Source organism: Ovis canadensis, chromosome 6 (assembly GCF_042477335.2).
Source record: "Ovis canadensis isolate MfBH-ARS-UI-01 breed Bighorn chromosome 6, ARS-UI_OviCan_v2, whole genome shotgun sequence".
In the NCBI taxonomy this organism is placed as follows: Eukaryota; Metazoa; Chordata; class Mammalia; order Artiodactyla; family Bovidae; genus Ovis; species Ovis canadensis.
In genome coordinates, this window is record NC_091250.1 from 84,947,224 (window position 1) to 84,961,791 (window position 14,568).

General features: G+C 43.4%; 1 protein-coding gene across 1 annotated transcript in view; it reads right to left on the minus strand.

The window, feature by feature from the left end:
* The window catches only part of SCFD2 (sec1 family domain containing 2), a 400,263-nt gene that overhangs the window by 38,521 nt on the left and 347,174 nt on the right, over positions 1-14,568 (minus strand). The window contains exon 6 of the mRNA XM_069594121.1: positions 9,999-10,144. Within this exon, the coding sequence (XP_069450222.1) occupies positions 9,999-10,144 (146 nt within the window). The remainder of the gene's footprint in view (positions 1-9,998; positions 10,145-14,568) is intronic.

The window sequence follows — 14,568 nt, forward strand, 5'->3', positions numbered from 1 at the left end:
GGGCTTAGCTGCTCCGCAGCACGTGGGATCTTCCCAGCCCAGGGATCAAACCCATGTTTCCTGCATTGGCAGGTTGATTCTCTACTGCTGAGCCACCAGGGAAGCCCCAGTTCAGTTCAGTGCAGTCGCACAGTCGTGTCCGACTCTTTGCAACCCCATGGACTGCAGTACGCCAGGCCTCCCTGTCCATCGCCAACTCCCGGAGTTTACTCAAACTCATGTCCAGTGATGCCATCCAACCATCTCATCCTCTGTCGTCCCCTTCTCCTCCTGCCTTCAATCTGTCCAGCATCAGGGTCTGTTCCAAGGAGTCAGTTGTTTGCATCAGGTGGCCAAAGTATGGGAGTTTCAGCTTTAGCATCAGTCCTTCCAATGAACACTCAGGATTAGTCTCCTTTAGGGTGGACTGGTTGGATCTCCTTGCAGTCCAAGGGACTCGCAAGAGTCTTCTCCAACACCACAGTTCAAAAGCATCAATTCTTCGGTGCTCAGCTTTCTTTATGGTCCAACTCTGGGCGTGGGGAGGGAAGCCCCAGATATTTTGAAATATCCTTTTTTATAATGAGATGTGATGGTTATTAAGCTGTCTCTCAAGCCCAAATCATCTCTTCCATGCTCAGTTCTGGGAGGCTGGCCTGCCAACCATATTTGTGCTTTGCCATCTAGATCTGTTCGAATCTGCCCACAGGAGCCCAGGAAGGACACTGGAAGGCAGGGAAAGCAAGCGGGAACCTGCTCCTCTCTGTTATTTCTGTTAGCATCACCCCAGCAATGGTTCCTTACCACTTGAAGCTGTCCCTTCTCTGGCTGTTAAATCATAGAATCCAATACATTACTTTTCTTGTTTAAACTGCTTTCAGCTTTTTTCTTTTTCCTATTTTCACTGGTAACCAAAACCTCATTAAATGATATAAGTATGGTTAATTTAAAGATACATGCACCCCAATGTTCACTGCAGCACTATTTACAATAGCCAGGACATGGAAACAACCTAAATGTCCATTGACAGAGGAATGGATAAAGAAGGTGTGGTGTGTATACACACACACACACACACACACACACACACATACACATAGAAAGAATAAGGCAATGTGGTGTACACACACACACACACGCACACACACACACACAGATACAGAGAGTATTATTACTCAGCCATAAGAAAGAATAAGGCGATGTGGTGTACACACACACACACACACACACACACACACACAGAGTATTACTCAGCCATAAGAAAGAATAAGGTGATGTGGTGTACACAGACACACACACACACACAGAGTATTACTCAGCCATAAGAAAGAATAAGGAGATGTGGCGTATACACACACACACACACACACACACACACACACACATGCACACACAGAGAATATTGCTCAGCCACAAGAAAGAATAAGGCTATTTGCAGCAACATGGATGGCCCTAAAGGTTATCATACTAAGTGAAGGAAGCCAGAAAAAGACAAATATATATCACTTATATGTGGAATCTAAAAAATGATACAAATGAACTTATTTACAAAACAGAAATAGACCCACAGACTTATGGGAAAACAAACTTATGGTTATCAAAAGGGAAAGGGGCAGGGAGGGATAAATTAGAAGGTTGGGATTAACATATACACACTACTATATATAAAACAGATAATCAACAAGGACCTATTGTATAACACAGGGAACTATACTTGATATTTTGTAATAACCTATAAGGGAAAATAATCTGAAAAAGAATCATATACATATAACTGAATCACTATACTATATATCCAAACTAACAATACTGCAAACAACTCTACTTCAATTAAACAAAGAGAGAGAGAGAGAATTTACAGTGATTTACGGTCCAGTGATTAGGACTTGGTGCTTTCACTGCTGGGGCCCGAATTCAATCCCTGGTCAGGGAACTGAGATCCCACAAGCTGAGCAGCGCCGTCAAGAAAAAAAAAAAAAAGATGTTTTGCCACTTAAATATTATATAGAAAAAGACTTCTAAATTCTTCTTTAAAACAACTAAGCATAGAACAAATAAATAACATTGTTCATTTAAAGAGCTCAATTTAGGAAAAGACTTTTTCAGGTTCAAAGCAATACTTGTCTCATGATTCGTTAGCAAACATATTTCTTAGTTTCCCCAATCAGGGTTTTAATCATGAGAACTTTTGGCTTCTTCCTTACTCAGTCTGGATTTTTTTCTGCCCCAAATCGTGTCACTGAAATCTGACTAGAATGAATGGCTTTGGCAATAGCGTCTTCTTTGTTTATATTTTAAGACTTTGAGTCTTTTTTTTTTCCTGTGCTGGGTATTCTTTGCTGTGCGGGCTTTTCTCTAGTTGTGGTGAGTGGGGGCTGCTCTCTAGGGGCTGTGTGGGGGCTTCGCGTTGCAGTGGCTTCTCTTGCTGAGGGGCACAGGCTCAGTAGGTGTGGCGTGTGGGCTTAGCTGCTCCTCGGCATGTGGGATCTTCCTGGACCAGGGATCAAACCTATGTCTACTGCATTGGTGGGTGGATTCTTTAACACTGAGTCCCCAGGGAAGCCCTGGCAGTAGCTTCCTAGATGAGGCTCCTCTAACTATTACGGAATTTTCTATTCAGCCAGAAGCTACTTACTTCTCAGCAAAGGCCCATAGAAGGGGGTGATGGGAAGACAGATGTCTTTCCCTAGGGCCCTGTTCAGTTTTCCTCATGTGTTAGAGAGGAACAGAGGGGAGATCAGTTGCGTAGTTTGACTTCATGAGATGTTAATGAGAATAATTTAATTTTCCTAATCAAACATTCACTGGCAGTTCATCTTTCAGGGGGGAAGGAGAGGAATTAAAAACACAGACAAATTCATCCCTATTTCTTGCTTCTACCACATTCAGCGTGTCCCGGCAGTAGGGGGTCTATGCTCTACACAATCATTCAGACAGACATCCGTGTTCCTGCTGTTGAGCAGCCCCTGCCACCCCCTAGGGCTCTGGAATCCCACATGGAAGCCTTTGCATCTCATCAACTGAGGATGAAAGAGAGACAGTGTGGAGGATTTCCAGAGAGATTTTTATGGGCTGAAGGTGATCTGTATCATGTCTACCCATTGTTCACGGGTCAGAATTAATCACAAACCTACATCTACCTGCAAGGGAACTTGGAAAATGTGGTCTAATCGTGCCAGAAGGAAACAGAAATAGAGTTTGGGGAACCCACATAGCCTGTCTCTACCACAGACATACCGCAAAGTCTGAATTGAAGTATTAGTTATTTCCTTAATAACTGGCAGGTTGCTTGTGGTAGGCAAAGGATTATTAAACCTCTTTTCCCTTCTGCATAAGAATTTGACCTTTGGTTAACTTTTGAGCTCTGTTTCCCTGGAAACCTGATAAGGGAAGAATGTCAAACTCTAGCCAAGCAAGATTGCCTATGATAAAAATGACCCCCGCTTAGTAAATTGCATTAGATGGGGAGAACTATAAATACTGGACAGAAAGTCAGGGCTTCGCACTTCTCTGAGTACAATGACCCTTGTATAATTGGCATGTCCCTTGGAGGAATGCTAGAACCATGTCTGTGGAGCTGGTTCAGAGAAAGTGGCTCCTATAGGATATGAGAGTTTCAAGCCAGGAGACTCCTGCCCCCACCCTTCCTTCCTTGTGAGTCTAGTTCCTTCACCCCTCAGCTGTCACTCTGGGACCAAACCAAGCAGCTCCTGGGTAGCTGCATGGACTGCTTCATGGATGGGCACAACGGTTACTCCAGAGCAGAAAAATGCCTGCTGCTGCCTATGGGTGAGCTATGTTCCTATCCTGGGCAGACTGGTGCCAGTGGGGGCTATGAGCACAGAGATGACTGAAGCAGCAGGCACAGAATGCATGATGCCTAGGGCCCATGAGACTGTTAGCAATCCATGAAAAGGTATTAATTTCTTTTAAAATCAGAAGAAAATTATGAACTTTTAGGTGAAAGATAATGTTTTGATATATAATATAAATAGATTTGTCTCTATACCAATGTAACTGTATAATTACATGTACACAATTGAACATATGCAAATATAAGAATATTCATATAAATACATGTATTATATACTCAACATATATATTCAAATGAATATATTTATAAATTTTATTACATAATACTTTAGTCTCAGTGTTAGTCACTCAATTGTGTCCGACTTTTTGTGACCCATGGACTGCAGCCCGCCAGACTCCTCTGTCCAAGGGATTTCTCCAGGCATACTATCATGTAAGAAACGAAGTGCCAGTCTATGTTCGATACAGGATATGATGCTTGGGGCTGGTGCATGGGGATGATCCAGAGAGATGATATGGGGTGGGAGGTGGGAGGGGGATTCAGGATTGGCAGCTTGTATACACCCATGGTGGATTCATGTCAATGTATGGCAAAACCAATACAGTATTGTAAAGTAAAATAAAGTAAAAAAAAAAAAAGAATACTGGAGTGTCACGTCCTTCTCCAGGGGATCTTCCTAATCCAGGGATTGAAGCTGCAGATTCTTTACCATCTGAGCCACCAGGGAATCCCTATATAATACTTAATAAATATTTATTCACATAAATATATATATATATATTAATATAGGAAGAGAGCCATGAAGGCAAACATGCTTAGGGCCGTGGAGATTGCAACGTGGCCCTGTATGACAGTCTCATGAGGCTAGCTTGAAGGTTTGGCAGAACCTAACGAGACCTCCATGGGTATTACACATGAAATAGATGAGGTTTCAAAACAAATAGAAACTCTCTTTTTGTCATTAAATGGTCAGTATCTGTTCCAGAACAAACTGGACTTTTAATATCCCATAGTTAATCAGAATATGAAAAATAAAATACTTGTTTCTATGTCTTTGGTTCCTCTTCATGGTGGAGATAACATATGATTCAGTCCAGAAGGTTCTTGCTGACCTGATTCCAACCCTTGAAGAAAGGTTCTGAGCACAGCAACAGTTTCTGACATTACACATAAGTCAGAGACAATTCTGAAAAATCAACTCCAACATCTTCTTAAATTTGGCCACCTGTAGATGGCCAAGGAGATCAGTTCCAAGAAAACTGTTGATGCCACAACCATATCCCTTCGGTCATGCTGCTGACCCTGGCTTTTGCTGGTTGATACTGGTGCAGCTGGGGCCCCTCTTAGTCTTTCTGCTGCAAATGCTTCTTTTCTGCAAAACTGACTCTAAACAACCAACTTCCCAGGAGAACTAGACTCGTACAGAGGATATTTACTTTGTTTCAATCCAAGATCGCACAGAAAAAACTTTTCTTCAAAACTGATCTTGGCTTTGGGCTTTGACTACTTCATGGCTTATTTAATCTTTTGCTATATAATATGACTGATTTTTTTCCTCCTTTCATCTTCTTAAGGATAATGGTTTGTTCTGGAGATTAAAAAGCGCTTTATTCGTCTATCTGTTCATCCATCCATCCATCCATCCATCCATCCCTCAAACCACAAGCAGATGACCTTTAAAGTTTTCAGTCTAGTCCCTTTAACGTCAATATAAGGAAATCAAAGCCCAAAGCTATTAATCAACTTGCTTGAATTCACACACAGGCAGTTAGAAGTTAGGCTGCAGGAGAGAGTCAAGCTCCCCGGCCCCCGGTTTACACTATCTCACGTAGATGCTTTCAAAAAGGATGTCAGCAGGTCTGGAATTAGGTAGATAGAATCAGGAGGAAGAACAGAGCTTAGCACTTGGAAAAGGACAGCTGGTGGCCAGGGCTGGGGATTGCTGATGAAGAGACTGGGCCTACAGACTGTTCAGAGGCCCTGTTTCACCAGGCACAAGATGAATTGAGCCTCCTTGGGCCCTGCAGGTTCTAAAGGCTCTTGTTCAACACGCCAGAGGCACAGAAGATGGTACCCATCTGTGGGACATTTCCTCCAACACAGCACAGCACTTTGAGAGTTTTGCCAAAGCCAGCCAAGCAAGAGTCATACAGTAGTTTGTCTGAAAGGGCTCTTAAGCTCCTTGCCCTGAGTCATCTGAGGAACAGCAGCACATGAAACGCTGACATTCAGAAAGAGGGTTAAGCCTCCCATTAAACTGGAGCATTTGTAGTCAGAAATGAAAGCAGAAGGCTTGCTATAAAGGCAAAACCGGGGCTTACGTTTCTGGTCAGCAGAGTCTATGGACAAACATGACTTTTCCAAACAAAGGGGTATGAGTAGTAAATTCCGACCATATGTCATAGCTAACGGGAAAGTCAACTTGAGAATGACCCCCTTTCTGTGTAGCCCATCTCCTAACAAAGGAATCAATGAAATGCTACAAAAGAGGACAAAGAGAAGGTCTATTTCGTCCTTTACAACAACAGTTACAGCCAGCACTTACATAGCACTGTCTGTGTTGGCTTGTGTCCTGAAAAGCCTTATATGTATCAACTCACCTAATCATCAGAGCACTTTTATGAAGGAGCTAATAAAAGTAGCTAAGAGGAACTAAGCTCAGAGAGGTAAAGTAATTTGCCTAAGGTCACACAGTTAGTAAGGAGCAGAGCTGGGTTATGAACCCAAAGGCTAATGTTAACCTACATGCTAACCTCTCTCTCACTTAGAATTAAGAACGTAAGAAATACCATTCTGAATTAGACCCATAGTCCAGGATCCATCCACCTACCCCTTTACCCTCAGGTGGCAAGCACTGAGCTGGGCTGTGTATTTATCAGGATGAGCAAACACAGAAGCTGTCTCCAGCTTCGCTGGCATGCTCTTCAAGCCAAGAGATTCAATGGCAGCCTCGTGGTGGCACCATGCCCACTCCCCTGGCTGTGGCAGAGGTGCTGGTTCTCTTGGAACCAAGTGTGTGGTGATGTTCGGGGCTCATTTCTACATACCTGGTCTAGATCCCACTTCTCCAGCTCTTTCAGATACTACAGGTACTTAATTCCTTATATGAAATCACATTTTCTTTAAAATGATGAGAGCGGTGTCTGCTTTCTATATCTGAGCTGTGACCAAAACATTAATCTAAAGGGCTAACGGATGAAGGTTAAATAAGAAGTGCCTCTAGCTAATAGAGTAAAGAGGAGTGGCTCTAAGAGTCAACTCATTTGCATCAGAGCAGGAGAAAGGTTCTCTGGGAGGAAGCCTGGGGCTGAGTAGGGCCCCAAGATCCAGGGGAGAGAGCCCAGATACACAGCACTGGTCAGAACTGAGGCAGGAATCCCTCGCCAGACCAGGTCTATGTCTTTCCTGAGTGCCCCAGGAAGCCCAGGACATCCAAACTAAATGGTGTGTAGAAACAGCATGGAGCTAGAGAGAAAGCACTAATTTTTCCTAGAGCTGAAGACCAAACTGGGAGAAGAGATGGACAGAAAGCTGCCTAGCCAAGGTCCATCTTTAAAGCTAGATGGAGCTGGACTCTGCTTCTAGTCTGGACACCTGTTATTTTCTATCTGTATATATTTTTGTCCCAACGACTCTTCCAAAAAATGATTAAAATATATGCAGTGCATTCAGGATGTACCCCAAAACATTTCTCAGGCACCCATTATGTGCATGAAACCACTATAGCAGGGAAACTATGGCAGTAGACGCAGCAGATCAAATCCCTGTCCTCACAGGGCTTACACCTGTGACTTAGTATTTCTTTACCTCCAAAAGACATTGAAAAGCCCAAACAGGTAAAAATTATCTGTAATCCCATCAAAAATTCTTTCTCTACATATATAAAGCAAGAAGCCAGAGTTCCTCCTAGTCCATTCGACCCTTCCTATTCCCCATAAGTAACCATTATACATTTTTCCTAAAATTTTAAATACTTATTAAGTATACATACCCATGTACTTTTTATTTTATTGTTTTTTAAAAGAAAATTAAGATAACACTTTACAGAATAATCTACAACACTTTTCACCCAATAGACCACAAACCACTGTTTGAGTTCTCCAAGTAGAACCTAAGGATCCAAACACAGTCATTGTTGAGTATGTATAGATCTCACTTTTTGGTTGCGTAGCACTTCACTTGGTGTCTGGATTAATATTATTTAATCCCCTCAAGCTACACATATACTGTCTGCCTTGCCCCCACTTCCACTCATGGACCTTTAGGAGTTTTGCTGAATGAGTTGATAATATTACTGACTCACTATACAGGAAGTGTATGCAACGAGGGAGAGTTCATTTTCCAAAGGCAACGACTGCTCAGACAGGGTTCTGAGGTCTGGGGAAATGACTGAGTTGGTGGCAGGGAGATAAAGTCTAGGAAACTGATCATTGTCTTTGTCACACTCAAGATTTAAAGATAACATGTTTATGTGAAGTTGGCCAAATCAGCCACCACGATGATCAAAAAAAAACTGAAAAGACCTTAGTAATTTAGTGGTTACTTTCCCATTGTTAATGACAGCAGCTACTTGCCTCTCAACAGTCTTTGAAGATGCAAATTTCATCATGCATCTTCAGTTCCATCACATCTTGCAGAACCAGTCTACACTGCCATATTTAATACTGGTAATTTTTTAAATGACAAAACTACAACTGATCAATTATCTGAGTGATTTTATCAGTATTTTTTTAGATCATTGAACAAAGGATGGGAACTTATATTACTAAGTTGAGTGCCAGTTTCTAAGGTCTTCAGTGTCTTGGTGGGTGACTTCAGGTACCCACAGCACCATCAGTTAGTATTTCTAGAACCTCCATGAGAACCATGGTGCAGTGACTGGAAGCTTTGTGTTGGCAGCAAACACGGGGTCGGGTCCTGGCCACCTGTGTGCCTGTGGCAAGTAACTGCAGCCTTCTAGGTCTCTGATAATAATACCTCTCTGGCCTACTTGCGTGAGGATCAAAGGGGAACCAAATGCAGGGGACTCTTCAAGTATCAGCTACTATATGAATAAACGGGAGGAAGAACCTGCATGTCGCTAGGTGATAGTGGGTAACCTTAGCTCCTGTCTACATGCCCACCTTGGAGAGTCAGCACCCTGAAGCTGAACCCCTCACTGGATCATAGTCCCCACTAACAGCTCATTCAACTCTCCACGAAAGGCTTAGCAAATAGAGTGAATTCTGTGGACTATTTTACAGGAAGATGGGAGAGAATATTCCTTCATCCACTCCACACCAAAACCTAATGAGCTTTTCTGTCAGAAGCACTTATTCTTCCTTGAAAGCTCATCTTTGGCCACCAGCAACCTGATCACTTTCTTCCTTGTCTAACAGAGACTACCCAGCCTTGATGGCTCTAGCCTTTCTTTACCCTTTATCTTCCCTTTGGGTCTTTCTGTGCCTCACTCTGCCACCTCCCTCTTCCCTTTGCCATCAAGGTGTGGTATAGTAATTACCCCATTCATCTTGGATTTTCTTACCATTTTCTGACTCCCTACTCAAAACATCCTTGTAAGATTCTCCTACTCTCCTTATAAAGTGGTGAAGGTGAAAGTCGCTCAGTCGTGTCTGACTCTTTGTGACCCCATGGATTATATAGTCCATGGAATTGTCCAGGCCAGAATACTGGAGTGGGTAACCTTTCCCTTCTTCATGGGATCTTCCCAACCCAGGGATCGAACCCAGGTCTCCCGCATTGCACGCAGATTCCTTACCAGCTGAGCTGCAAGGGAAGCCCATAAAGCGATGGGGGCATTTTAAATAACAACTGTTTTTGCTGACATCAACTTTTATTTTCTTTGCATAATATTACTCGGTAATTCTGTTATTCTTAGGTCCAGAAACCTAGGCACTGTCTAAAGCCAGCCCCTCATCTAGCACTTATGGATTTGCCTAAGGTGACAGGACAGGTCTGGGCCACTGACAAAGTAGAGCTGACCCCCAATCCATTGCTCATCTCACAGCTTTAAGCCTGTGGTACAAATAAACTGGGAAGCTTTCAGATTCAGGGGAATCCAGAACTCCGGACTAGAAGAGCCTTAGGTTTCATCTTGAACAAATCCTTCATTTTAAACAGCTTAACATGGAAACTTTTTTTTTAGTCTCTGAATCCTAAAAACACAGCACAGATTAGCCGGTTACTTTAAAACATATGTACTTGCCTGGTGGGTATGATTTCCAGGAACATATACAGACTTGAACTGTTTCATGAGGTTCCGAGCTCCAGCAATATCCCGAAGCGAAGTGAAGAGTTCATCCACAGCACTTTTGGATTTGTGAAATGTCAGGTTAATTGAAGAGTCACAGCCTGAAACAGTCCAGAGATATTTTCTTGGGTGAACAAATCTTTAAACTGAGTTTTAATCATGACAGGCTGAGCTCCATGTAACATAGTTGGGTTCCTCTTTTTTTTTTAACCCTATTTCCCCCTGGCTGTTCACCAATTGGGCTGTTTCAATCATCCCTGAGCAAGGAAACACACTGAATATAAATGCCTTTGACAGAAGTAGAACTCAGAATTGCCCGGGATTGTAGCCACTGGCTTCAACCGCTAGACTGTAGAAGTTTCACAAAAAGAAAGCTCCCTAGGGTCTTATCCTTAGAAAACAGCTCTGAGAAAGGAGGAGGAGACATAGGAGGAAAATACAACAGAGGACTGGGATGAGCCGCTCACACTTGAATCCCACCAACGGTTTCCATAAAATAGAACAGCCAGAACGAGAAAGCTCATAGAGCTGCTCCAATAACAGAACTTGCTGGGCTGGGCATCTAATGTGCTAACAAAGCATACAGCGTATTTCAAAAGGCAACCGTTCCAAGCTGATCAAACACAAAGGGGGCCTTATATGGAGACCGTTCTCGGAAATGGTTCTATTTCTTTTTGAAACTTATAATAGATGGATTTATCCTCTATCTTGTTAGAAGCCTATTCAGAAGAGGAATGATTATGGTAAGTTAGAAGTTCAAAAAATAGAGAAAGACTTTAAGATGAGAATTTTGGGGTGTTGAAATACTGCAGATATAGGAATTCATCAATCCTCATATCACCCTTATGAGGCAGGAGCTATTCTTTCTATTTTAAGGATAAGAGAGATGAGGTCTGGAGAGATTAAGGAGCACTGCCGCTAGCACGCTGACAATGCTCGGCCCACGCTGGCTCAGTCACTGCGGGCCGTGTGTAGGTCTGGAGAGCAGATCTTATGGCCTCTGTGCCCTTCCTCAAGTACCTGCACGCCTGTCTCTGTATCTGTTTCGTGTCTGTGTCTCTCTTCCTGTCTGAGGGCTTCTTCTGGTTAGAAGCATGGAAGTCAGCACTCAGAAGCAACAACACAATTGTTGTTGGGGGGATAGTAACAACTGGGGACAGTTGGAACGATTCTGAATTGTGGTCTCCATAGTCTGATGGGGAGAGGGTGGTAGGGCTGCGTCCTAGTTGCCCACAACAGTAACTCACTCATGAATGCCTTCACTACTGAGCTTTCTTTCCCCCCTTGTCTCACTTCCCTACTTCCTGACCACACTGCCTGGGACATCTTCTCAAATATAGTACTTGCACTCAACCCTTGTCTCAGGAAACCAGAGCTTCCAGGGCGATTTGAACACAGGCAGGCTAGACCTTCCCAGATAGTGCGGTGGTAAAGAATCTGCCCACCAATGCAGGAGATGCTAGAGACACAGTTTCGATTCCTGGATCGAGAAGATCCCCTGGAGTAGGAAATGGCAACCCACTCCAGTATTCTTGCCTGGGAAATCCCATGGACTAAGGAGCCTGGGGGGCTACAGTCCCTGGGGTCACAAAAGAGTTGGACATGAGTTAGTGACTAAACATCAAGAACAACAACAGTTAATACAATGTTTCATCTGGTCTGTTTCAAGTTTTTTGAAAAGTGAGGACGATAATGTTCTTCCATTAGGCTGAGAGGGATAAAACCATATCCTGGATTGTAGAGTACTGAAAATAATAAACTACATGTGGAAGTTGTGGATTATACATTAGAATTAGATTAAGCAAAGGCTGTGTAATTCCAAAGAGGCAGGTTGACTGTGGAGCAGGTTGTTGATAGAAACGTTTACAAGTAAACTGAACTCAAACCCAACAGAAAAATAAAACTGTCAAAGAAATTGTTGGGAAAAAACTCCTAAATTTATAAATAAACTAAAATTTCCCTGAAAACCAGTTAATATTCTCCACTGTTCAAATCAACTGCACAACGGCAACTTCTTCCAAACCATCATCTTGTTCTGATGTGTCTGTTATCCTCAAAGCAAGTGCTCTACAAAGGACATGCTTCTGGGACACGAGGCCAAAGGGGTCTCATTTTTATCATCTCTGAGCATTTTCATAATTATATCAATCTTCACCAAAAGCAGGGTTTACATTCAGTTACCCAAACCCTATAAAGAAAAGTCATACACACACACACACACACACACACACACGAGAAATGTGGATCAAAGAAGACAAATGATGTGCAAAAGCACATCACCATCTCCAGCAAAATGTCCTTCTGATCACAGGCCTGACCTCTTCCATGTACACTGCCTCCTGCCTTTCAGAATACCTCCTTTGTGAATGCAGCTCATTCCAAACTCATGCTGCAACTAATAATAGCTAAAGGAGATGTGGGTGCAAAAGTTATGAAATGGGATGAATTCTTTTTCTGTGTAAAAGCTATAATCACTTAAAGCTCACCTAAATAACCACTTACATCAGGCACTATTCTAAGAAGTTTATAGATATTAGCTCATTTAATCTCCAGAGAAACCCAATGAAGTAAGTAGTATTATTATTACTCCCATTTTGCAGATGGGGAAACTGAGCCATGAGAAGTAACACATGGTCACTCAATGAAAGCAGTAAAGCTATGATGCAAAGCCTGTGGTCTAACTCCCAAGATAGTCGTATTAGCCACTCCACTCTACTGCCTTCATATGTGCTGGAGGCCACATACATAAAAGGCTAGTAAAGCACTTTTTGTTGTTCAGCCACCCAGTTGTGTCTTTTGCGACCCCATGGACTGCAGCACGTCAGGCTTCCCTGTCCTTCACCATCTCTGGAAGCTTGCTCAAACTCTTGTCCATTGAGTTGGTGACACCATCCAACCATCTCATTCTCTGTTGTTCCCTTCTCCTCCTGCCCTCAATCTTTCCCAGCATTAGAAGTGCTTTTAAAATGGAATGAGTGGCAGATGCCTTTCTTGGGAAGATGTGGGCCCATCCCTGGGGGTAGATGCTAATAGTGTGGTTTGCAGTTATACCCCTGGTCTGTCGTTTGCATCCATACAAGGTGTGGGATCTTGGGATCTCCCAGGACTGCTGCACACCCTCCATCAGATCTCTGTCCTGTAAGGCACTATATTCAGTTACTTCTTAGAAGCCCCTGACAGCCTGTTCCATTAAGCCAGCTTATAAGATAACGGTGTTTTGTAAGGGAACGCTAAGTGTACAGTTCCAGTCAATTCTCATTTAATCCACTTAGTTTAATAGATAATAAAGCAGAAGCTGATCCTAGCCTTTGGCCAAGCACAATCTGTGTACTTCAGTTGCCTGTTTCTTGATAAGGGAGGCCCCCAACCCCCAGGGCACCCTTGAGTTCGTCTAAAATGGGGTATGACTCATGCCCCTGCAATTCCTTTCTCTGGAGGGCTTGGCAATCTCAGGCAGGGGTCCAGTTACTTCTCCAAGCAACCAAATAGGGCTCTCCAGTGTCCATGTCTGCCCTCGCCAGGCCCCTCTCACCCGTCTCCGCTTACTGAAGTGGCTTTCCTTGGGCAGAGGGAGGAGAGCAGTTTTCATGGCCCTGAGTGCTGCAGGGACCCACAGTTCAGGCAACAACAAAGCTAAAGTGGAGAGCAAGCTGAGTAGCTGAGTGATCCTTTTGGGAGGGCTGAAATGAAGCTGAACCCCTCTTCAGTCTGCCTACCCCTTCTGTTTGGTTCTTGCATGGAGCAGATTTTAAACTTTGCAGGGTGTGGGGAACTTTTTTCAAAAGAGCCTGGCTTCCAGACTTTGGGTTTTATTTCTTAGGTATTCAGGGAAAAAAAGCATCTTGCAACAGGAGGCTGCCTTATCCAAAGCTTCAGTCTGGATTAGAGATGTAGCGCCTCACCTAAGGTCTTTCAACACACACACACACACACACACACACACACACACACACACGTGGAACCTTTGTGGGTGGATAAGCTGGGGAGCATGGTTGGAATAGGACTTGAAATGCCTCCCTATTTAGAGATATTACTCTCTTCACAGCTGTAAAGTTCCCTCACATCTGAGTAGGAAAAGCTAGGGTCAAAGAATATCATTGGAGCCTGGTCAAGAGGCTCTTTTCTTATCTGGACCCAAATTATCCAAAGATGGCCTCCTCATCCTTCTTCCAGCCCAAGGTTGAGAACATCAGGCCCATTTTTTCAATTTGTATCCAGCCCTCCTGCCTCTGTGCAAACCCTTGGCAGCAGGGGACCCACCTCTGTGGGATCCCCAGGAAGTTAGAGAAAGGGTTGGCTTGGGAGGGCAAGACTGCCAGAAAGGACAGAGCGCTGGGAGGTCATGACCTCCCTCATCCATCCGGCTGTCTGACGTTGCCTTTTCTCTCTTTTCAAGCCATTGTTTTAAAGATGGAGTCATTTTTTCATGGCTCTCAATAAAAGGTTGGTAAATGAAAACAAAACCAAACACAATAAAAAACCAAAATAAACCTTAGCGAGTGGTGTCACATCTGAAATCTCTTAG